General features: G+C 42.1%; 1 protein-coding gene across 12 annotated transcripts in view; it reads left to right on the top strand.

Annotated features, from left to right (window-relative positions):
* GPATCH2L (G-patch domain containing 2 like) overlaps positions 1–23,499 on the top strand; it is a 37,806-nt gene that overhangs the window by 2,979 nt on the left and 11,328 nt on the right. For 6 of the 12 annotated variants that reach the window (XM_080345660.1, XM_080345661.1, XM_080345655.1 and 3 more), the window contains exons 3-8: positions 4,811–4,875; positions 8,167–8,343; positions 8,718–8,797; positions 15,502–15,569; positions 16,471–16,525; positions 18,495–18,580. In XM_080345660.1, coding sequence (XP_080201786.1) covers positions 4,811–4,875; positions 8,167–8,343; positions 8,718–8,797; positions 15,502–15,569; positions 16,471–16,525; positions 18,495–18,580 — 531 coding nt within the window. Of the gene's footprint in view, positions 1–4,810; positions 4,876–8,166; positions 8,344–8,717; positions 8,798–15,501; positions 15,570–16,375; positions 16,416–16,470; positions 16,526–18,494; positions 18,581–23,499 lie in introns of all 12 variants that reach the window. The other 6 variants (XM_080345656.1, XM_080345664.1, XM_080345658.1 and 3 more) reach the window with 3 other exon arrangements.

Raw genomic sequence — 23,499 nt, 5'->3', positions numbered from 1 at the left:
GTATTTTCTGGGAGACTGTGGAAAGCATAGGCTGTAGTACATCCTCACTGTCCTGATCCAGGGGACCACTGTTGCATTGTTGCATTTTTTACTGAATCAGTGTGGTTTGCACGTAACTGTTAGAGGGTGGAAGTAGCAAAAAAGTGGTCATTTGCTGGTAGTCCGTGAAAGGGAATGTACTGAGTAGCCCCTGCATGTTGCATATCAGTGGCGATGGACTGAGAGATACCCTTACTTGATGTGGCAGTGATGGACAGTCTTCCTTGAGGTTTTTTTTCCAGCAGTCAGTGTCTGTTCCATCATGTCAAACTTGAACTTAAACCAACAGGCTTTCATCCAGTCTTTATTTGTGCCAGCCTTTGAAAGAGTAAATAAACATCTTCATCTGGACTGTTACTTGAGGACCATGCTGGGAAATCACTTTGTTCTGTCTCAGTTGTCCCTTGCTCTCAAACTAGTTATTGTGCAAGTGTCTGCATCAAATGACAATTACCATCTGCTGCCAAATCCTGGGGATTCTCTTTGGAAAGCCAGGGGTTGGAATATTTGACCTCTCCAACACCACATGTGTGATCTGTGCTGTGGCTCACTAGGGAGGGTCAAAGTTGGAGGGAGAAATTCATAAAGCCTCTTGACTGCAGAGTATCCCTCACGGCAGTGAATGATCATGCTTTGGTCTCTAAATATAGTGTTTGACTACCAGCAGCAGAATGAAACTGGCTGTGCTTACCTCACTCTTGCTCTGCTCTAGCTGTTTTTTCTGCCACTGTAAGAGAAGTACTTTGCACAGATGTCTAACAAAGGCACATCCTGAGGAAGGGAGAAGAAGACTGGATGCCTAAGAGAGCGAATGGTATGGTTGTCATCAGACAAGCTGGTGGGATGGAGAGTGACCAATACAGCATGTGGGACTTGGAAGCAGTCTGTGATGATCTAGTGGTTTATGAAACACTTGGGTACTCAATTGGTTTCACTACTGTTTACTTATCTAGCAGTGAGGAGTGTCACAAAACTAAGTGGTTTTAGACAAACTAAGTTGTATATTCAGAACAGATTTTTTTTTTTGTTTGTTTTGTTTTTTTTTTGTTTGTTTGTTTTTTTTACAACTTTTTTCCTCCCCTCCAGTGACACTTGCTTTTCTTTGTTATGTAGGAATGAATCTCTGTAAATATTAAAGCATGCGGCATTTCCTCTGCTTTCTAGAAGTCTACTTATACTAAGTCAGATCAAAAACCTAGTGTATTCGGTAGATAAACTCCCATTCATTGAGGAAGCTTTGGATATAGATACTTAATGAGGAGGTAGTTTGTATAGTTTGCGTGTGGGACTGCACCCACTCTTTTCCTGGAGGCAGATGTGCTGCAGTATTGTGATTCAAAGTGTGTGTAAAATTAAATCTTTGAAATTGTTTCCCAAACATAGCAAGAGATGAACACAAATTGAGAGAAGGAAGGATGTGCAGGAACATGATGAGGGAACAATGATGGTTCTAAGTTGGGTAATGACATGACTCAAATCCTGATATATAAGTGATTGTGGAAAAAACAGTGAAAGCAAGTGGACTTAGTTTAAGTAGCCATTTGTATATTTGTACAAAAGTAACAATTAACTTCTAAGACTGTTAGAAGTAACATGCCTTTCTGTCCCTTAATGCTTTGAGATTCCTTGTAGCCATAATAAAGCAAAGGCAAATTATATATAGAATGCTGAAGTTCTTTCTCTTGCTGGTCTAAGCTGAGTACTCCCAGAATGGTCTGGGTTTGGCTTGAGGGCTGAACAAACCATGGTCCAAGAACTGTCTGAAAAATCTCTTTGATATGCTTACTAGTGAGAGATGTGCACTTTGTCTACTCTTAAGTGCCCTAACTCTTAATGTGACTTTTTCAAACTGGAGATTGTACTGACCCACCAATGCTGTGTGTCGTCACTGGCTTGGTGCAGATGTATTTGTTGTGGTTTAACCTGGATAGGCAGCTAAGCCCCACAAAGCTGCTCACTCATTCCTTCCCAGTAGTACGAGGGAGAGAACTGGAAAAGTGAGAAAACTCGTGAGTTGAGATAAAGTCAGTTTAATAGGTAAAGCAAAAGCCATGTGTGCTAGCAAAGCGAAATAGGAATTCATTCACTGCTTCCCACGGGCAGGCAGATATTTAGTCATTTCTGGGAAAGCAGGGCTCTATCATGCATAATGGTTACTTGGGAAGACAAATGCCGTAACCCCAAATGTCCCCGATTCCTCCTTCTTTCCCCCAGCTTATATTGCTGAGCCTGACCTTACATGGTGTGGGATATCCCCCTGATCATCTGGGATCAGCTGTCCCGTCTGTGTCCCCTCCCAGCTTCTTGTGCACCCCCAGCCTTCTCATTGGCATGGCAGCATGAGAAACAGAGATGGCCTTGGCAGTGTTTAAGCACTGTTCAGCAATAACTAAAACATCAGTGTGTTATCAACAGTATTTTGGTCATAAATCCAAAACATAGTACCATAGAGCTACTATGAGGAAAATTTAACTCTGTCCCAGCGCAAACCAGTACAGTATTCTGGCCTGGGGGTGTGACCAGTGTTCATTCTGAGTATGCAGTGCAGTACAGTCGCTTTACCCTTTGGAAGGGAGCTGTTTCAATGACAGCCCACAGTGGCAGTCAAGAGCATGGCTAAGCTGATGAATTGGAGGCCAGTCTTTCTGTAAAGAAAAAATTCCTCTCTCTTGGAAGGCAAGTGACAAAGACAGAGTGTTCAGCTTCCCCTCCTTATGCAGCTCAGCCTGACCTTCTGCAGCCCCTTGGTGCCTCTTGTTTTCTTATTTTTATAGAAAATCAATATCCCTCCTGACACAAACAATAGCTCAGGCGAAAGAATAAATGGGGGAAACCTGAGATCTCTGTCCATCACCTCTCACTTTAACTCCCCCAAACTATTTAATTATAAGCATGCTTTGCTCCAGGTGTTTGCAACAGTGAAACTGCTAAATGAGGACCATTTTAGCCAAAGATTGGGTGATCAATAACACTCTATAGCAGTAGCTTGTTGGATCAATAGCATTCATTATTTCATGGTTAAGGTAAGTAGCCTCCTTTGCAAGTGGAGGTCATTAATCAGTGCTTACTGGACCTGCAGAAAGGCTTGTGTAGGAGTCTAGTTTGTGTTCAGCCCTGAAGTGTAAAAGGGGTGGTAGAGAGGATGAGATCTGTGGAAGTTTGTTCTGGCAAAGCACTGGCAGTAACGTGTACTATAAGGAACTAGAGAGCTCTAAGTGCAGCAGCATGGCTGAAGTACCGTTAATATGGTCTGGGATCTTGACTTAATGCCTTTTCCTTTCTCAGGCACCTTTCCTCTGAGGATGCTAAAACTGTTATGAAGCAGTTACTCAATCCTCGCATCTGCTGCTCGTGAGGACTATTAATCTAGGCTTTCAAAAGGGAAAGCAGACACAGTAAGAGATTTGTCCAGGGTCATACACTGAGTTGGTAGGAGAGCTAGGAATGAAACAAATGACTTGTGGTTCTCAGTCCTTGCCCTTAATTGCTATGGTGTATTTGTGGGAGGGTGAATGGATGGCCAAACTTTGTAATGGAGTGATTTGGAATTTGATATTAACTTGTGTACTGGAATATGGGAATGATGTACAGACTGTTTATCCCCTAAGTTTAAACGGCCTTTATACAATGATGAAGATGCAGAGTTCAGAGATATTCAGCATGATGAGTTGATTTGGTTATACTTTATAGACTACATTTTCTAAGACCAATAATATGCTCACGAAACGAAGTTTTATTATGTGCCTGCAATTCTTTGCAGTGACACATCTTGTGATCCCTCATCCTTCAGCCCTTTGAATCAAGGGGTATCCAGTTGATACTGGTTTCTAGTATGATCCAATTTCCCTGGAAAAAAGAGACCCAGAGATGCTTTCTGACAGCAGCACACCATAATTGCAGATTGGGCCTAGTGCTGAGTTATACGTGACATTCGTATCTAAGGCCTTAGTGCTAAGGGGATAGGCAGTAAGCAGTTTCTGCTTGTTCTGATATCTCTGAGCTAAATCAGAGAAGTATTGCGTGAAGTGTCCAGGGATTGATTTAATATCAGCATTAAAGCCATGCTTGGGACTGACCAGAGCATGTAGTTTTGCTACATATATTCACGCAGCTTTACAGTCAATTAATACCTTTCTGCACATTAATGTCTAGTTTAACTCTTTGGTTCAGGAATAAAGTCGCCTATAACTGTTTCAGCAAATGCAAAGTGTGCTGTAATGAGGTTGCAATCATCAGCAGCAAGTCATGCTGTGCTAAGGTATTTAGCTGAAGAGCTGTGAATGTAGCAGCTGCCCTTCCCTCCAAATGAAATAAAAGTTGCTGTAGATTGAAGGGGTTTTTGTACCCGTATAACATTTTTGAGAAAAAGGAATCTGAAGTAGAGAAGAACTTTACAGGGTTCTCAGTAGCTGTTAAGTGACCCAAGGACAGAGTTTTTAACTGCACTTAATTTCCTACTGAGTATTCAAGACAATGTCATAGTTAGATTATTAATTCTAGTACCCGAGGCAAGTGCCATTGTATTAATTACTTTTTGATAACTTAGAACTAGACTAGATGCAGGTTTCTACTCTTTTCAAGTGATACAGCATTGCTAGGTCTTAACAGAAAGCAATTATGTGCTGTGCCAGAGCCAGCCATGTGTCTGAAATGCATGTGAGATATGTAACGCATTTGGAGCTCAGAGAAGCTAGTAAAATGTAATAAAGTGGTTTATGTTTTGTATCTGCTACAATTGTAACAGTGTTTGTTTCTTTGTTTTTTGTTCCAGTGAAACCAGCAGTGTATGCAGCAGCAGTGATACTGGCCTGTTCACCAATGATGAGGGCCGTCAAGGTAACAACTGTCCTGTGATTTTCCTTATCTGTTGCTGGGGAATTTATTTTAATTTCTTTGCAAATACAAAGAAAGACCTGTGTTTGAAGAGGGACAGAGAGGGCTAGAAGTTAAAAAATGAGCTGAGAGCTACAAAGGTGTGATTTTGATAACAGTATGCTCATCCTGCTGAAATACTTTGCATGTCAGATCCATAAGATTTGAAATGTGAGACACTATTATTATGGAAAGGCACAGAAATACAAAAGGAATTTTAGACCTCTCCATCATGAAAGAGCAAAGCTTGTCATTTATTTCTATAGGTGTTTTAATTCTTCTCTACATACTATTAGTGCCTGAATCTGTTAGTCATTTTCTTTATGGGTGGGAAGAGATGATGGGGAAAAACACCACTTAGTATTGACAAGTCATCTAATGGCCTGTGCAAAGAAGACAATGGTAATATGTGAGAAGTTTTATTTCTTTAAGTATGCATTCCTCACTTGCTCTTGTGTGCATTAATTAAGCCTAGCATTTTTAATGGCTGTTGTAAAAATGGTTTCTTAGGCCATTTAAATGTGGAGTCTAATCTGGTTTTATTTATCCGCGTCCAGTTTATGGGAGATACGGCAGAAGTAAGTGTGAAAGAGGTTGCGGTAGGCACATAGGCACTCAGGGCTGTTATGTTTGGAGCAGGTTGAATGTGACCCTAGAGACCTTTAATTTCATGCAACTTCTGGTGGTGTGCACTCCGATTCTGTCACATTTCACGAGCTAAGATTTGGATGAGATCTCTTCTGGGAATATGTGAGTGCTGAAGGAAGTAGTATCAGTAAGTTGGTAGGAAACGCTGCTTCCCCTGGCTTGTTACTGACCCAGGTATCTGTGTGTGAGGCAACTTGATGTTAGCAAATATGCTTAATATTTTCCGATGATCTGTTAGGCTGTAGTGATCTGCTGTGATCTTAGGATCTTACTTTCCCTAGGTGTAGGAATTTAAAATATTACCTTTGACTTTTGCTGAAAAAATAACTGTTTGCAGTCTCCCATCCTTAAAAAGCAACAGAAAAGTCAAATCTTCTGTCCTCTCTTTTTGCTGATGCTTGTTCTAGGGGAGCTGAAATTAGTGAGCACTTGCGTTTCAGATGATGAAGCAGGGTGGTGACGGAAGTGTTGAATTTTTACTTTATCACCCAAGGCAAGATTGACGTAGACTGGATAAATATATATATATATATATATATATATATACTTGTCTATATACTTGCCCTATATACTTGCCCTGGTTTTATATCCTGTTTTAGACATAACTTTTTGGCTGCTACTAGAAGTAGCATACATGGGTTAAACTACAACACTGGCCAAGATGATTTAGCTTACAGTTATGTTAAAAAGGCTTTAAAAATGTTGTGCTTTCAGATTAAATAAGAGACATATTCCTTAACTATTTTAGACAATTCCAAATCATAAAGCAAACAATAACAGCTCCCCAGTTCAGTCAGATGGAGAGAGCACAAAACTTTTTTCTTTGTCACAGATCATCACCTTAGAAATATTTTTCTAGTACAATTCCAAACTGAATAATGGGAAATTTAGGATAGCAGTGTACTTAAATTGAATGTATTTTGTTGGGTTTTTTTTTGTTTGTTTTGTCCTTCCCCCCCAGCTTCTTTTGAGGTTATGTCGTGTACTATTCTTGCTGTTGCTAATTAAATAGGTTGTCTTTGTAATTCCAGGTACTAGTGCACTTTTGTGAGCAGAGGATGATCCTAGTTTATAAACTGATTATAAGCTTTTTTTGTTAAATGCATTGGGACCTCTCACAGTGAAAGTTACTGTGGTATTAGCATATGATCCTGATAGTTGAAGTTTGTCTCATGAAAGTAGTGATTTGAGATATGACAGTGCACTGTGCTTGTAGATCCAAAGCCCTAGAGATATTTTTGCACAATTTATGATAACTTAGAAGAATTATCCAACATTACTTGTTTTTAAATGACTTAAAGGTGGACAGGGATATTTATGTTTTAAAATATATTTGTCACAAGCATGCTACATCAACTGACATATCACAGAAATAAAAAGCAGTGTCAGAGCTTAGAGATGAAGTGTTCTGACTGTCCTACCTGTTGCTGATTAGCATTGGTTTTGGGTGTTGCTTCTTCTGGTATGTGCAAGATTGCAGCATGGGATGGGGTTGTGCTTTTTGGTTGTTGTTGTGGTTGGTTTGTTTTGGTGGGTTTTTTGTTTGTTTGGTTATGTGTTGTTGTTGTTGTGTGCATTGCTTTTGTTTTGTTTTTCCTGGCAAGATGTCTGGGCAAGCATAATGGGTTTTAGTCAATGATAATGTAACTTGGTGAGGAAAGGAGAATAAGTGGAGATGCTTGAGTTGAGACTTAATGGCAGGCAAATGACAGTTTAGCCTAAGTCAGGTGTGTTAGGTTTTTAAAGCAAGGTGAAATGCCATGCAATTGCACAAGACTGTTAATTGAGTTACTGAAAAGCAAGGTGTGCCATCCTCCTGCTTTTCTTTTAGGCTGCTCGTGTGCTACTGCTCTCAGAGGATTCCTGGCCAAGCAGATTTACCATGAATGGTGTCTGATGCAATTCAGTTTCAGACTACAACTGCATTAATTACAGTGACCCTGCTTTATGGAGACTTTGGTCATGACTTCAGTAGCTGCTGCTCTAATTTTACAAAGAGTTTGTTGTTTCAAGAGATTATAAGAAATTTGGACTGAGGCAGACTTCCAACATGGTTAGTACTTACACTCAGAGTGACCATTTCTAATAGTTGTGTGTTTTCCTCTTAGCTGCTATCTTAGGAGACTAGGGACCTTTCTCATCAGTGAGTATGCTTCTTTTGCTTACTCTGTGAGCCTGTTCTTCTCCTGTTGTGAAGTGTCTCCTGTGACAGCTTATAACACGTGTGAAATGATTGACTTCTACCTCTTTCACAGTAATTACTTGAGAGAAAGAGTTCTGCATAAGACATCACACAACATTGAACTAAGGTTGATGAGATGCAGTCACAACAGAGTGCTAAAGCTGCCCTAGGCAGGTCTATAAAGAGGGCTTTGTTCCAGAGGGAAATTCTGTAGACTGATGAGTTGGATTGTTTAAAGCATTTAGTGAGGCCCCATAGTTACTGCAGATCATTGAAACAGAATGCAAATATAAGACTCTTCAGGAAGGAATTCAAAATGAGATTTTGGTTGTTTCACATCCAGAAATGCCTACCTGTACTGTTTTGTGGGACTGTCATGGGGCACATTTATGTTACTTGTGGCTAATTTCATGCTATTTCTTTAGGAGATGATGAGCAAAGTGATTGGTTTTATGAAGGAGAATGTGTTCCAGGATTCACTGTCCCCAACCTTCTTCCCAAGTGGGGAGCTGACCACCGATCTGAAGTGGAGCGGATTGACTCAGGCCTGGACAAGCTCTCAGATTCCACGTTCCTGTTGCCCTCACGGCCAGCTCAGAAAGGTGAGGTCCCCAAGGAATGCCCTGTGTTCGAGAACTTTTGATGTGATGGCAAGAGTAGATTCTGTTCATAGGTGCTGCAATTTCAACTGGTGTGAATGATCTGGTTTTTTTAATGATTCAGTTAAAAATAACTGCGCTAGTGGAGAGGATACTAAAATACTCATACCAGCTGCCCACATTCTTGAGTCTTTTTTGTTTTTTAATAGGGATTTTATGTGATTTGTGCATTAATGGGCATATCTGCCTCTTACAGATTGAGGAAAAAAGAGACAGAGGATCTGATCTGACCACTGAACTAACTATTCTTCCTGGTGGTTTTGTTGTGAAAAATCTTTTGTATTCGTTACTCAGTTTTTTCTGGGTTTGGTTTTCAGGATTTCATGCTCGCCTGAATCGCCTTCCAGGAGCTACTGCCCGTTGTCTCCGAAAAGGTCGGAGGAGGCTTGTTGGCAAGGTATTCCCTTTTGCAAGATAATAATTTAGTATTTCCAATGCTGATCAGTCCTGATGTACTATCCTAAGATACCATGTGAAATCTTTTCTGCAGGAAGGGGCCCTTTTCATTTTTTGTTTCAGGTTTTGTTTGATTTGTGTAACTGCTTTGACTGTCAGAAGTTGATTAAGTGACTAAGTGGATTTTAAGGTAGGTTTGGAGTGGCAAAGACAGTTGATCAGTGATAAAAGCAGTATGAAAGGAGGTCTGAAGATGAATGACAGGGAGAATAAACATGAAGAAGATTTAGACAGAATGTAGGGGAAAATGACAATGGCATGAGACTTGTGCATGCTCATAATCTGAGACTACAAGGGCAGAGAAGTGACTCAAAGGTGAAGGAAGACCAAATTTTAGATAGGGAAGCAGACCGATATGAGTGTCAGCGAAGGAGGGTGGTTTTAACAGTTGCATTTTTAGTGGAGAGACAGAAGAATAAAGGGGTATATGCAATAATGTAGACAAAATTACCCAAAAGCCATTGACTAGGCTTATTACGCGTAGGAAAAACAACAAACAAAATATTACTCCTATTTCTGAGGGAATAAGCAGTACCTTGCAGGTGCCTGTCTAAAAGAGGGAGGAATATACCTGGTCAGGTTCGGATCTTGGAGTGTTGAGTGCTGTTGTCTCTTGTAAAAGATGTTTGTGAGAAGAAAGGTATTAGCTGTGTTTGGCTTTACTTTTATTGCAATGTGCTCAGTGCTTGTGAAAATATTGGCATATATTATGAGCTGGCTGGCTTTAGAGAGTTTGTTAGTAAGGTGTGTTAGAGGGGCCTGGGTTGTAGAGGAGTGCGACTTCTTCCTTCTGTTCAGTCACACTTGAAAGATCCTTGTTTGCCCCTTCTTTCTTCTAGTCACCTTGTGTAGCAGTAACCAGCATTTAAGATATGAACCCTCAGCTGGCAGGACACTGGATTTAGGTAGAGTTCCTCAGGCCACCTGCAAGTGGCTTGGCCTGTTGGCAGCACCTCTAATGATCTGAGTGGGAAGGATAATATTTACTTGTTTAATTCATCTTCATCACCTTAAAGGGATCTTTGTCATTTGCAGCAGAGGTCACTGCTCCCCCTTCCCCATCTCTCTCTAAATTGTAATCATAAATAATGAGTTTCATTCAGAGCTCCCCGCCAGCGAGCTGCTAATTACCAAAAGTACGGCTTGTAATTTACACAGTAATAAACCGTAAATTTAAACATTACGGCACTTTAAGTTAATTTTCCTGCTGTAACAAATAGCCCATCTTTCACCCCTGCTGCAACCTTACAACTCCCCCCAAACTTTGAGTGTGTTTTACCTATATATCTGGCAAAAGCTGTGAAGAATCTTACCTGTGAAAGGCTTCTATCCTCATCTGCAGACCCTTACAACAGAGTATATTTCTTTCTTGGTGGTAGTTGCTATGCAGATATGAACAGGTCATGTTTCAGACCGTGTGTGTATGCCAGCATCAAGCACATATACAGGGTAGTGTCTTGCAGGGAGAAATGTGCTGCCAGAGCGAGTTGTGTGCAGTAGCATCCATGGTCAAAGTTGACCCTTCGGTCATGAGCCCATCTATATGTTGCATCCCTTTCTTGATGAACTGAGTTGTCTTGGCCCCCTGAATTATAAATAATTCACCCCTATGTTGCCAGTCCAAATCTACCTGAGCTACTTTAATCCTAGCCGTCTGATCCACCTACCTATTGTTTTGATGTTCTTCAGTGGCTTGACTCTTGGGTACGTGAACATATATGTGACGTACTTTTCCGACCAGGTTCTCTATCTGAGCAGCAATATCTTGCCATAATTCAGCAGCCCAGATGGCTTTGCCTCTGTGCTGCCAGTTGCTTTGCTCCCATTACTGTAGGCACCCCCACAGAGCATTTGCCACCATCCATGAGTTGGTAAAAAGATAAAAGTACTGGCCTTTTTTCTTGCTCAGCAATATATAAAGCCAGCTGGATGGCTTTCGCCTCTGCAAATTGACTTGATTCATCTTCAACAGCTTGTGTGACTTGTTGTCACAGCTTTCCACCTTCCATGTTTTCCTACAATATGACAGGACCTATCAGTGAACGGGGCATATTGCTTTTCATTTTCTTGTAGTTTGAAGCCCCTTCAGCATGCATGACCTCCTCTTCTGGTGATATTCCAAAATGTTTGCCTTCTGGCCAGTCCATGATCACTTCCAAGATTCCTGGGTGACTGAGGTTTCCCATTCGATTTTATTGTGTGATCAGTGTGACCCACTTACTCCATGTAGCATCAGTTGCATGGTTTGTAGAGAGGAGACCCTCACTTTGAACATCCAGCACAGCACTGGCAGTTGAGGTGCCAGGAGGAGCTGTGCTTCAATACCAACCACTTTCAATGCAGCTTGAGCCCCTTCATATCCTGCCAGTATCTCCTTTTCAGTCAGAGTATAGTGGGCTTTGGATCCTCTTTATCCCTGACTTCAAAACCTCAGGGGCTGACCTCAAGTCTCCAATGATGCTTTCTGCCATAGACTCCAGGTAGGGTGATTCTCCCTAGCTGTGGTGTAGAGCACATTTTTTTACATCTTTTCCTGCCTGGATTGACCCGAGGGCTACTGCATGAACTATCTCCTGTTTAGTTTGTTCAAAGGCTTGTCATTGCTCAGGTCCCTATTTGAAATAGTTCTTCAGCTGAGTCGCTTGAGAGCGTTTACAATCAGGCTGTAATTTGGAATATGCATTCTCCAAAAATCCACAACACCCAAGAAAGCTTCTTTTTCCTTTTTGCTAGTCAGTGGGGACATAGCTGCTATTTTGTTGATCACATCCATTGGGATCTGACGATGCCCATCTTGCCGTTTTATTCCTAGAAACTGGATCTCTTGTGCAGGTCCCTTGACGTTTGTTTTATGTCAAAACCAGCTTTCAGGAGGATTTGAACTATTTTCTTCTCTCTCTTGATAACGTCTGCTGTGTTGCCCCATACAATGATATTGTCCATGCATTGCAGGTGGTCTGGAGCTGCACCCTGTTCCAGTGCAGTCTGGATCAGTCCATGGCAGATGGGAGGGCTGTGTTTCTACCTCTGGGGCAGCTGATTCCAGCAGTACTGGACACCCCTTCAAGTGAAAGTGAACTGTGGCCTGCACTCTGCTGCCAAAGGCACTGAGAAGAATGCATGAGCGATACTGGTTGTGGGATAACACTTGGCTGTCTTCAACTCCAGTTTGTATTGAAGCTCTAGCATGTCTGGCATGGCAGCACTCAGTGGCAGCGTGACTGCATTCAGTGATAGTTTGCTGTTAGTCACCAACCTCTACAAGTTTTCCTGTTGGCCATATGGGACTGTTAAAGGGTTAGGGAGTCTTACCAGTCACTCCTTCACTCTCCAGTTGACATATTGCTGTGTGGATGGGAATCAGGGAGTCTTGGTTGGTGCAATATTGCTGCTGGTGCAACATTGTGGTAGCACTTTGCACCTGTTGTTCTTTGACCCTCGGCAGCCCTACAAAAGAAGGGTCCTCCGAGAGACCAGCCAAGGTAGACAGCTGTTTAATTTCCTCTGTCTCCAAGGCTACTACATCTAAAGCTCACCAGCACCCTTTCAGGTGCATGAAATATAATTTCCCGAGGTAGTCTTTGCCAAGGATGCCTGTGGCTTCTGGACCAGTCACAATGGGGGCCTTTTGCAACTCTTTCCCGCTTGGACTTACTTCAACTTCCAATACAGTTAGCTGTTGGGATCCCTCTGTTACTCCTGAAATACAGATGGGTTCTGCCCTGTTATAGCTTTATGGCACTAGGGTACATTGGGCATCAGTGTCCACTAGAGCCTTACACTCTTGGTTTGATGTGTCAGGCCATCGAATCCACACAGTCCAATAAACCTGCTTATCCTTTTCCTCCACCTGAATGGAACCAGGGCCCTCTGGGCCTGGTTACAGTATTTGTTACTGGCTTCTTGTAAAAATGAAAAAGAAGTCCTTTCAAGAGGATTAGACATAAGATCAGCCCTTCTACTCTGTCTGAGGAGCTGCCTGCTGGAAACTGGAGCAGCATCCCCTTTTGTCATTGTTTTTCCTTGCAATTCACATACCCATGCCTCCAGTGTTGAGGTAGATTTTTTCCATTCCACTTCCTCATGTCCTCTCCATGGTCACACAGATAAAACCACAGAGTGCCTTATGGTGTGTATCCTTTATATCCTCTCTCTTGAGCCAAGGAATACTTACTTCTAATATAATAGCTGAGATACTGGTTCATACAGGTGGGGAGCAGAACTTACCCTTGAATTTCTAGAACTCTCAGGACAGTTTCTCAGCTAGCACGTCTGGCAATTTCTCCATAGCAGAGACGTAGGCTCACAGGGAGGAAGAGAGATTTCCTTTGTATTGCTGGAGTTGGCCAGCCAATCCATCCCATTTGTACCTCGCCTTCTTTCCAGGACATTACTGCCCATGAGTTAATACACAATGATGCTGCAACCCGTAGAAACTTCCACCACATGGGTTGTGTCCATTGGACTTCATCTGAATCTGTGAGTAACTGCTCATTATTCAGATCATTATAAGTTACGTCCAGCACAGCTAATTCCCTCAGGCACTGGATACCTTTCTCCACGGTGGTCCACTTGCCTGGGTGACATGCAACATCATCCTTCAAGGGGCAGCTTTCCTTCACACCTGACAGAAGTAGCTTCCAGAGGCTGAGGGCTTGTGGCTTTTTCCCAATTGCCTTGTCAATGCTTCCTTCCCTAGACAGAGGTCCAGCTGTTTGACTTCCCTACCCTCTAATTCCAAATTACTGTCCCTGTTATCCCAGCACTGGAGCAGCCGGGTAACAATGTGCTTGCCTGAATGGTGGCTGAAATGTTTTCATGTATCTTGCAGCTCACTCAGGGGTAGGGATGGGGCAATTATTTCTGATTCTGCCTCTTCCTCCTGTTCTTATGATGGCTCTGGTTCATCATCATCCCTCACTAAGTGAACTTTTTGTTTTGTATATTTCTTCTTCTGTATAGAGAGACTGATACTGGCACAGGTTGGTTCTCTAGTTCAGCTGCAGTGCCTTTCCCCAGGATTTGAGGAGCCACAGTGCCTGTTGCCAAGGTTGGGGTAGCTGCAGTGCTTGGCATGAGGGTGGGAGTAGCTGCAGTGTCTGTTGGCCTGCTTTCCTTCTCTTCCCCCTGAGGGTGCTGCATAATATTGAGCACTGTTTGGTAGATACAGGTCAGGGCCCAGGATAATGTGGTAAGTTGTGCCTCTTTGGAATAGCCACAGCATTTTCCTTTTAAAAATTCTGTCACTTCATTGGGGTCCTGTAGTTGTTCAGGAGTCAAGTTCCACACCATTGGAGGCGAGAAGCTCTGTAGATACCTGCCCATATTGTCCATCATGCTGTGCCACCCATGACTATCCAGCCTCAGGGCAGATATCTGGGTGGTATTCTTAAAAAATCTTTTTGTAACTCCAGGTAGTACGTGAAACACATTCAGGAGACATAGCAGTAAGAGCATGCTGGCTTGAACATCCCAAGGATGTTCAAAAATCTCAAAAACTGTTGTACCCAGCCTGAAGGAGAAAGTAGAAGTGAAAGAAGGGGAAAGTATCACCTCCATCTTCCCCATAGGTTGTCTGAGATTACTAATCAATTCCAAGAGAAGGCACCTGAGGTACAGAAGTGACAGTGATGCTGTGTACAAAGACCAGCTTACTTTCATGGCCAGTGATGTTATCATAAGGCAACATTACACAGGACAGCAAAATGGTAATCCTGATCCTTCTCCCAGAGGTGAGAAACAGCACTGCAGGGAATACACAGAACATGTAAGAACTTATATAACACAACCATGTGGAGAAACAAAACAACATTATGAGAAGTGACTATTTAACTAATATAATAAATGCATGTAACAAATTTGTTTTAACACACTCTGATCAGATCTGTTGTTATCTCAGCCTTTTGTGCCCCATGTTGGGCACCAAAACAGAACTGTTGTAGTTTAGCTCCAGCTGGCTGCTTGCTCTCTCCTCCCTGCCCCTGGTGGGTTGGGAAGGAGAAAACTCATAGGTTGGGATAAAAACAGTTTAGCAGAACAGTATAGGAAAAGATTAACAACATTAATAACAATAAAAGATTTACAAAGTGATGGATACACAATGCAATCATTCACCATCCAGAAAACCAATACACAGCCTGCTCCTGAGCAGCAGTTGCCTCCCACAGCCAGCTCCCCCAGTTATATACTAAGTATGATGTCTTATGGTATCAAATACCCCTTTGGCTAGTTTGGGTCAGCTGTCCTGGCTGTGTCCCTTCTCAGCTTCCTGTGAAAATTAACTGTATCCCATCTGAGCCTAGGACAGTGGGACAGTGTGATGTCCTGTCTGTCAGCCTGTTTCTGGCCCAGCTGACTTTGTACTAGTCCAGTCCTTGTTGCACCCTTGTGCAAGCAAATGTAATCACTAAAATAATAAAAACCAAACCCCACAAGTAAAACTGAATGATTTTCTGCCATTGTAATTTGTTAAATTGGCTGGGTTGAGGGTTCTGAAAGGAGAAGGTGAATATGTTTATCTGAGAGTGGGCTGGGAAGGAAAGGGTACGGCCCAGGGGGATGAGATTTGTTCTTACGGGTAGCAGCAAACTATCATGTCTGCTCACTATGTGAGTCTACAACCTTTTGTCTGTCTTTGTGTTTCAGGAGACCTCCATGAGCACTCTGGGCACCGAGAGGCTAGGTCGTATTGTTAGTGATCCACGCCAGAAAGAGTAAGGCCCTTAACAGCTGTTGTGTAGAACTTTGGGAGGGAAGGGAGAACTACTGAGTCCTCTTCCCTCCTGGGACTGAAGGGAATGAAGAGCCAGATTATAACTTAAGTGTGCAGTGACCTGTGGAATGAGAGACAGTCCTCTACTGGTGGCTTCTCTGTTTACTTATTTGCAACTGCTGACTTCCATTTTGTTATAAGGCTGCCACAGTGTGTGGACGCTGTTCAAATGCCTTTGGGTTACAGTCAGCTTTGTCTTTCCACCTCCCTTATAATGTGCTATTGCAATAACTGCAGATGTTATACACAGTATGAGAAGACTGAGCCCTATATGTTAGTTAATTAAAAAGCTTCTGTGTGGAGTCATGCTACGGACACACACCCAGACTGCAGAAATCATGCTGACAAGGCAGCCGCGAAATTGCTTTCTGTTTCTTTCCTGTTCCTTCTCTTTGTCCAATTAGTGTATTTAAATTGTAGTCAGCACCAGAACTTCTCATGGTGCCTATCCTTTGGCATCCCTCTAATGCTGTTCTAGTTGGGCAATGGATAGGTAAGGATGGCACCTCTTGACTGTAGTGCAGTAGCTGCCTTAACCAGCTGTTAGTATCCAGTTTTCTAACTTGGATCTGAAATGTGTTGCTTTTCATATCGGTCTTGCTGATGTTTAATCTTTTTCCTTCTCCCTCCATCTTTGTTCTTCTCTTCCCCTTCTCTCCTTACCCCCAACCCTCCCTTTTGTCTTCCCCTGTGTTTGTTCCTTCCTTGGCATTGCTCCCACCTGTCCTTCTGAGTGCCTCCTTCCAGTTTTTGGTTACCATCCATGGGGAAGAGAGATCGCAATCAGGTAAGCTGACTCTGCTCTACCTTTTTTTTTTTTTTTTTTTGGTTTCCTTCTCTAGAAAGAACAAAGTGCCAGCTTCTGATTTTCCTTATGGTGTGGCCTGTGCACATGAGGTAAGATGGCCCTGTCCCTTCTCACCTTGGTAACTGATGTCTTCTGGGCTTTGAACACAATCCATGTCTCCGGCATTATGTTATTTAAACTGATAAGCTCTGTATTTCAGGTTAGTGTAGGCCTTCCTCTCTGACAGTGAGTGGGAGGGAAAATGACTCTTGACAGGATCTTTGGCCTTGCAAGTTTCCATATAAATTGGGAGAGTTTCCTCTTTTTAAATGCTTTGTTTTGCCATGTTTGGCTCAGGCCAAACTGATAGCCTCATCAATAGAGAAGGGAAAAAATGGTAAGTAGAAAGTAACGATTGTAGTTAAGTAGCAGCCATCACAGGAAACTGTAAGAGGTGATAAGCAAGAGAAACAGGCATTCTTATAACTGACACTCTTATGTATACACTTTTACTTTCTTTGATAAGCCTTTTGTAGCTTCAGTGCTAGGAGGCATTTTTACTTTAGATATAAGAGCTTGAGTTCTTGATAGCAGAAAGCAAAAAGGATCTTCCATTTGAGCACTCACATTTTAAGATTGTTCCTAGCCATGCACGCTCCTTTCTGTTTACTTGCAAGTTGTTTTTCGGTTGGTGAGCAGTAGGACTGAAGTCTGTTATACCCTTCAGGTGACTAAAACTACATATATGGCGAGAAATAATTTTCAGGCCTTTGTGCAATTGTGTATTTTCTGTTAATGAGAACATTTCACATACCACTTTTCTATTGCTAGAGATAAGAATGATTACTACATAAGCTTTAAAATGGACAAAATAAATTTTGTTTTTCTTAAATGAACTTGAATCAACTACAGAGGGTTACTGGTGCTTCTCCCCTACTGTGCAGCTGCAGTGTTACTTCATTGACAGTAAACTAATAGGCCAGTGGAAGGAGGAGCTCCCTGATAGCAGCAGCTTTGTGGTGCATAGTGCCTCTTCTTTCTCAGAAAGGTTGAAGGCAAAGGCCTAGTACAGAGTTCTAGAGTTGCAAATGGCTTTTATGATGAGTTCTGCTACAGCTGTGGATTATTCATTTGTCTTTATTGAAAAATGCATCAATAATTCTAGTAACACAAGAAAAGTGTTCTGGAGATGGCTGTAGCACTTTGCAAAGCACGTGGAAATGAATTTCCTCTTTGTGATGTGAATTATAAATAAAGAGGAGATGCTGAATTGAAGTGTAACTCACATACCACAGAGAAACTACCAGTCTAAACCTTAGATTTGCATATTGAGCAAAGTTTGGTCCATGCATTGATTGACTAGATTGTTCCATTTCTGTCTGACCTTTAAAAAAATCTGAAGAGTTGTGTCTTCTGCACAGGTTTGGTGCCTTCTGTTTCATGTATGTCTAACAAGGGATCTGAGATATGCCTGACCCCAGTGTTTCAGAAACTTGGTTTAAAGTAGTTTTCAAAAAAAGCTTGTGAGGTGGGTTGGCAGTGGGAGGAGCAACTCACTTGTTGTGGCATGAATTGAGAGCTCATTATGAACTGAACCTGGTAGGGCCTGAGTCTTCTAGAGGTCTGTTTCAGTGATACATGTGACCATAGGGAATATTTGAACCGCTCTGTAGGAAGTTCTGTTCTTGCACCATTCATAACAGTGACTTTTCTCTGTACAATGTGAAAGTAGACAAGAGATTTCCCAAAAAGGTTGCAGGCTTTTTGCTCATGGTATGCAGAAGTAGAGCTCTTTAAGTATGCTCTTACTTAACCAGCATTTTTAATAATGTGAGTTGAAAGAGGAGTATGCTTTTGTTAGGCTGTCTGTTGTGAGAAGATGGTTATGAGATTTGTCGTTGCACCCTGTGCTAGTCTTTTGTCTGAAGAGACAGTCAGTTCTCACCTAGTCTTACCCCTTGATGTGTCAGAAAGTTCTCCTTATACTGTATGAACAGCTGTAGGGAATGTATCTGAGAAGCTGTATCTGGAGACTGTTTCTTTTAATGCTTCGCTTAAATAAATCTCTTGACTTTCCAGTTCAATCCGTTATCTCCTCTGTACTCTCTGGATGTGCTTGCTGATGCTTCCCACCGAAGATGCTCACCAGCACACTGCACTGCCAGGTAATGCCCTTGCTCTGTTCTGTTGGGGTTATCTTGCTTCCTTCCCATGGTTATCTTCAGTAGTACTATGTGGTCTGAACAATACTCACAGACCTGAAAGTTAATGCGCTTTTCCCTAGGAGGCCTGCATTCAAACTTAGCATAAAACATACTGATGCAGATTATTTGAGTATCTCAATATACTAAAAGCTTAGAGTATGTGAAACAGTGTATGATAGACAGGCAAAACTTGCTGTCCTTTTAGAAATAAATGTGATCTGTTCTGAATTGTGCAGTGAGTTGCTGTTGTATGGATACAAATGGGCATAGTATTGTTGCCCACTATTAAAATTGGAGTAAGATGAGAGGGAAAGTGCTGATGGGCTTGTGTGGGTAACATGCTGAGACATTTTGGTATCTTGAGTGCCTAAAATAGACCCTCTGAGCAGATTCAGAACTCACCTGAAGTGACCTCTGATGGTGTGATACCTCTCTCTGTTGCTGTAGCTGAAATTTAGATCTGATCTGGCCAAATGGTGAGGTGCATTTGAGTCTGCATAGCTGAGGTTAATATGCTGTTCAGGCCCCTTCTGCTGACTAAGATTAAATTAAATTCAAGTGTTGGCCTTGGAGGTGACTCCTCTTCTTATGCTGCAGGTGACTATCTAAAGGTAAGGTGCCCTTGAGCTCTTCACCCATGCAAGGAGACAAAGCCTTGCCTGGGACACAATTCTGCTTATGTGCTTGTACAAGAGACCAAATCTGAAAGAAATGTCTGGACTTTAGCTTCATGGCTTTCTTTCCCTTGTTAATTAGCAAATAGAGCATGAAAAATGTACTGAGGTTGTATGTGTCTGAACGAAAGCTTGGCACCCACCCAGCAAAGCCTCTCCTCCCACTGGCTTCTGCAGGGAATTTTGTGATGTTGTACCATGACCTCATGCTGCTGTAGCCAGCATATTAAAGCTGGAAAGGGGGAGGGAAGAAGAAATCTGCTCTTAAACATTCAACTGGATGAGAATAAAAAGAATTCAGAAGATTGTGCATCAGCAGATTGGTTTGTTTCTGTGCTATTGCACTGCTCCATGGATGTTTTGTGCCCATGAAGCAAGGTTGATTGGTCTCTTTGTTTACAGCTAGGATGGCCCTTCTTCTGCCTTGAGTACTTTACTTAGTGTTCCACAGAAGTTTGTCTTCCAGAAAGTAAAGCTAGACAAATCCTGCTCACAAATTCAAACAGGGCAAAGTCTCTACCTTTATGATGATGAGTGTAGGCCCTTTCCGAAGCTACTGGTTATTGCAAGGTATTTCTGAACCTGGAGGGACCATGTTTGCTTGCTTTTGCTGAATATTTAGTCTAGTTAAGCGATGAATATGTGCTTGGTTCCTTCCTCTAATGCATTGCTGATTGGTGTTCTGACAAACATATCCCCAGTGAATTGTTGCTCAATATTGGCAGAGAAGTTGTCCTATCCCAGAGGCAGCTGTGCTTTTAAGTGCCTGTAGTTTGAGAAAGTAGTTCCTATTTTAGTGTCAAATGTGCTCATAAGTCTTTATAGGATGAAATATGGAAAGAATGAATCCAGTATGTGGCAAAGACTGAACTCTTCAGTGCAAGGTGCCTGCTTTATGTAAAGATGCTGCCAAGGGCACAGAAGGAATTGTTCCTTCACAGAAGCACTTTCTTGACAATGGTTGTTCTTTAGGTGCTTCAAGTGCTAAGCCTATTAGTAGTCCATTTTCTTACAGGAGGTTCAGGTGATCTCTGTAAGTGCTGTTCAGACATAGCCCCAGTTAACATCTTCCTTGTTTGCCACAGGTGGAGTCAATTCCAGTAATTTGTGCTTTAATAAGCTCCTAACAGCTTGCACCTTATCCTCGAGAAACTCTACTCAGAAATTTGTCAGAATGGTGTGCTTTGGGGGGAAGTTAATCCCCTGAGAATGAGATGAAATGCATTAGAGAAGAAACTGTCTTGATGTTGCAGACATCCAATTTCTTCAACCTGATGTCCACTGTGCCATGTAAAATTACCTCTCTCTGCTTAGTTTCTGCTGTCACAAAGTTGTCCAATGGAGTATAGTTACCAGGTGGAGTCTTTTCTCTCCCATGGTAATGCTTTGTCTCAGGGGTAGATTTTGGTGCAGTTCATCTGGAGGACTGGTAACCCAGTGCTTCATTTAAGCAGAGCTGAAGGCTAGAATACTGAGCATAATTTGGGATGTTCAAAAAAGGCTTTTCAGTGTCAAGGAGGAGGTTTTATGTGGAGGGTTCCTTGGGAAGTCTTATTTGAAAGGCTGTATAAATTGTACACTACCAAGATTACCGTTCTTGCTTTATGTCTGTGATGAGAAGAGATTTCATTCAAAGTGTATGCACAGCACTGGGAATTTCACACCCATCATGAGAAGCAGTTATGTGTGTGTGGTGACTGTTATCATTAGCGGTATAATTTTATTTTGTGAAGTGAGGAGAGTTTCCTGCTTTCTTGCAGTTCTCCCGAGGGATGGCTGGTGTATTAATTTGCTGTATTGCCTCCTGGCTGTTCCCAGGCTGTTTTTCCTCTTCATCATGGAATTTTTAATGGCCCTGCTGCCTCTCGGGAGGCATACAAGGAAGAGTACCTCAGGGATCTCTTCCTTTTTCACATGCCTATAATTACTCTCCTTTAAGAGCACAAAGTGTTTGCTAATCATGTCTTGTCTGTTAAGGTTTCGGCTTGACGATGCAGGCTGTTAAAAGCAAGCAAGTAGAGACTTGCATGGACAGCCCAAGTGAACCTTCCCCTCTCTCCCCTTTGCACTTTGCCTTTCTGGGAGAATGGAGTTGTCTGAACAGAATTTTGCTCTGGAACTCCTTTCACTTAAGAGGATTTTGTACAGGCTCAAGTGGAATATCTTGTTAGATTTTGGTTATTTGGTGGCTCTGTCAGCTGGAAGATGTTATAGGTTGTTGACTAGTGGAATGTTAATCCCTTGAGGCAGTGTAAGAGTTTCAGGAGAGCCTAGAGCCAATGTTCCCTTCAATTTGAGTTTGAATAGCAAGTAGAATAAGAGAGGAGGGTTGTCCATAATGCCATTTATTGTTTGCCTAGCCTTGAAAATAGGATTATGGGTGAAAAGCTCGATTAAATGGTCCCACTGGAGGTCATAGAAAAAGTGGACCTCAAATGGAAAGTAGGTGTTGAAGGTGGAGATTCAAAGAATGATGTTAGAGAGATTTCTGACCAGTACAGATGAACTGAAGTTTTGGTTAATATAAACTGTAAACCTAGAGTTTAATTTGGTTTAGAAGCAAGTCTTTCACCTTGCCTGGAACATGGAATAAAGATCTAAAGGGATGAGTGATCATCTTCTAGTAAACTGCCAGTTGCTCCATACCCTGGTTTTGGTGGTGCTGTTAGAGTGAAAAAGCTTGGATGTCTCTAATTCTAGTTCCAGCTGTGGAAATATGTTCATCAAAGTATATCTTGTTCCTTCTCTTCTGTATCTTTGCAGAGAACCTGACATCTCTGCGTCTTGCCTAAGCATATGGAGGTGTAGGGATTGCCTGCAATGTCAAGCCTTTCCTGAGGCAGCTGGAGGAGTGAACGGGTGCTCACAATTTCATGCTGTCTTGCTTGACCAGGACAGTATCCTGCTCACTCCACACAACCTATCCATGCATCTTCATTGGAACTGCCTTTATGTAAAAATGTGTGCTGTCAACTGCTTTAGACATCTTTCTTCCTAGTTTTTTAAAAACTATATTTCCATTTAGCTGGAGCACTTTCATGTCTTCCTTTGCTAAAGCCTGGCTAATATTGCAGTTGGGGACATAGCTGAATTCTTCTGACAGGCATACAATGAACAGCAGCTATCAACCTAGTGTCACATGCAGTTGTCTGAGGCTTAATGCTCCCATTTTGGTGAATTCTATTTCTCTGGAGTGAAAAGTAAATTCCTGTTGGCTTTAGAATTTTGTTTACTTGCTATTACTTTCTTCACCTATAAAGCATGTTGCCATTATCAAATTTCTGTACTCAGCAGATCTGGCAAATATTAGGACTCTTTCTGGCACAGACATTGTGTGATTCAGTATGAAAATAGAGAATGCAGTATATGGGATCACATTGTCTCTGCCAGAATGCTTACCTGGAAAACTGAAAGCAAATGTGTTCATTTGCATTTGCCACACACAGACTTTTAGGAATGGAATTGCTATGTCATTAGACTGTTTACTCGGGGAGCAGGCTGTTACTACATGAAGACCTATGAAATTCAGATAATTTAGGAAGTGAGCTAATGTGTTAGTGATTTTGGAATCTGCAAATGTTCTCTAGAAGCTATCCCATGAGGCTCTGCAGGGCAGAGGGGACTGCTATGCACAGGAAGTATCTGCAGTGCAGTGAAATAGCAAGAAACATGTGCATGCATGGAAGCTTTGCATGCAGATTGGAAGAGCAATTTGTATTGATTTACACCTATAATGTGCAGATCAGACTTTGGTGCCCAGTTGGCTTTATAGTCAAAGAGAAGAAGGAACTCTGCTTTTACTATTAATTTTGTCAAGCCACCATCAACAGCCTCAGGTGACACCTCAGGGCTTAAAGAGAGAGCCTTTTATTTGGCCTGTGTTTTCTAGGAATATAGCATCATAGCAGCAACAGCTGAGTTGTGTGGGGTGTTGGTAGCAGTATCCTTGTTAGAAGGCTGTGTCTGTTGAACGTTTACTTTAACATGAGGATAATAGCATCCCTTGTTTGTATGACAGTAGATTAATGGCTGCCTCTCACTACATAACCCCAGTGCTTTGCTTCCTCCAAGGATAGGGTTAGAAAAAGATTGTCAGCAGAGAAGCTGGATGATGTGAGATTACAGCGAGAGGCACATACCTCCAAATGTGTGATGTGGCTCCTGCCTCTGAGAAGACCCCAGGCTGTCACAGGTAGCTCCATGGGG

This window comes from Nesoenas mayeri, assembly GCF_963082525.1.
Source record: "Nesoenas mayeri genome assembly, chromosome: 5".
NCBI classification, from domain to species: Eukaryota; Metazoa; Chordata; class Aves; order Columbiformes; family Columbidae; genus Nesoenas; species Nesoenas mayeri.
This window is presented reverse-complemented; position numbering and strand designations above follow the sequence as displayed.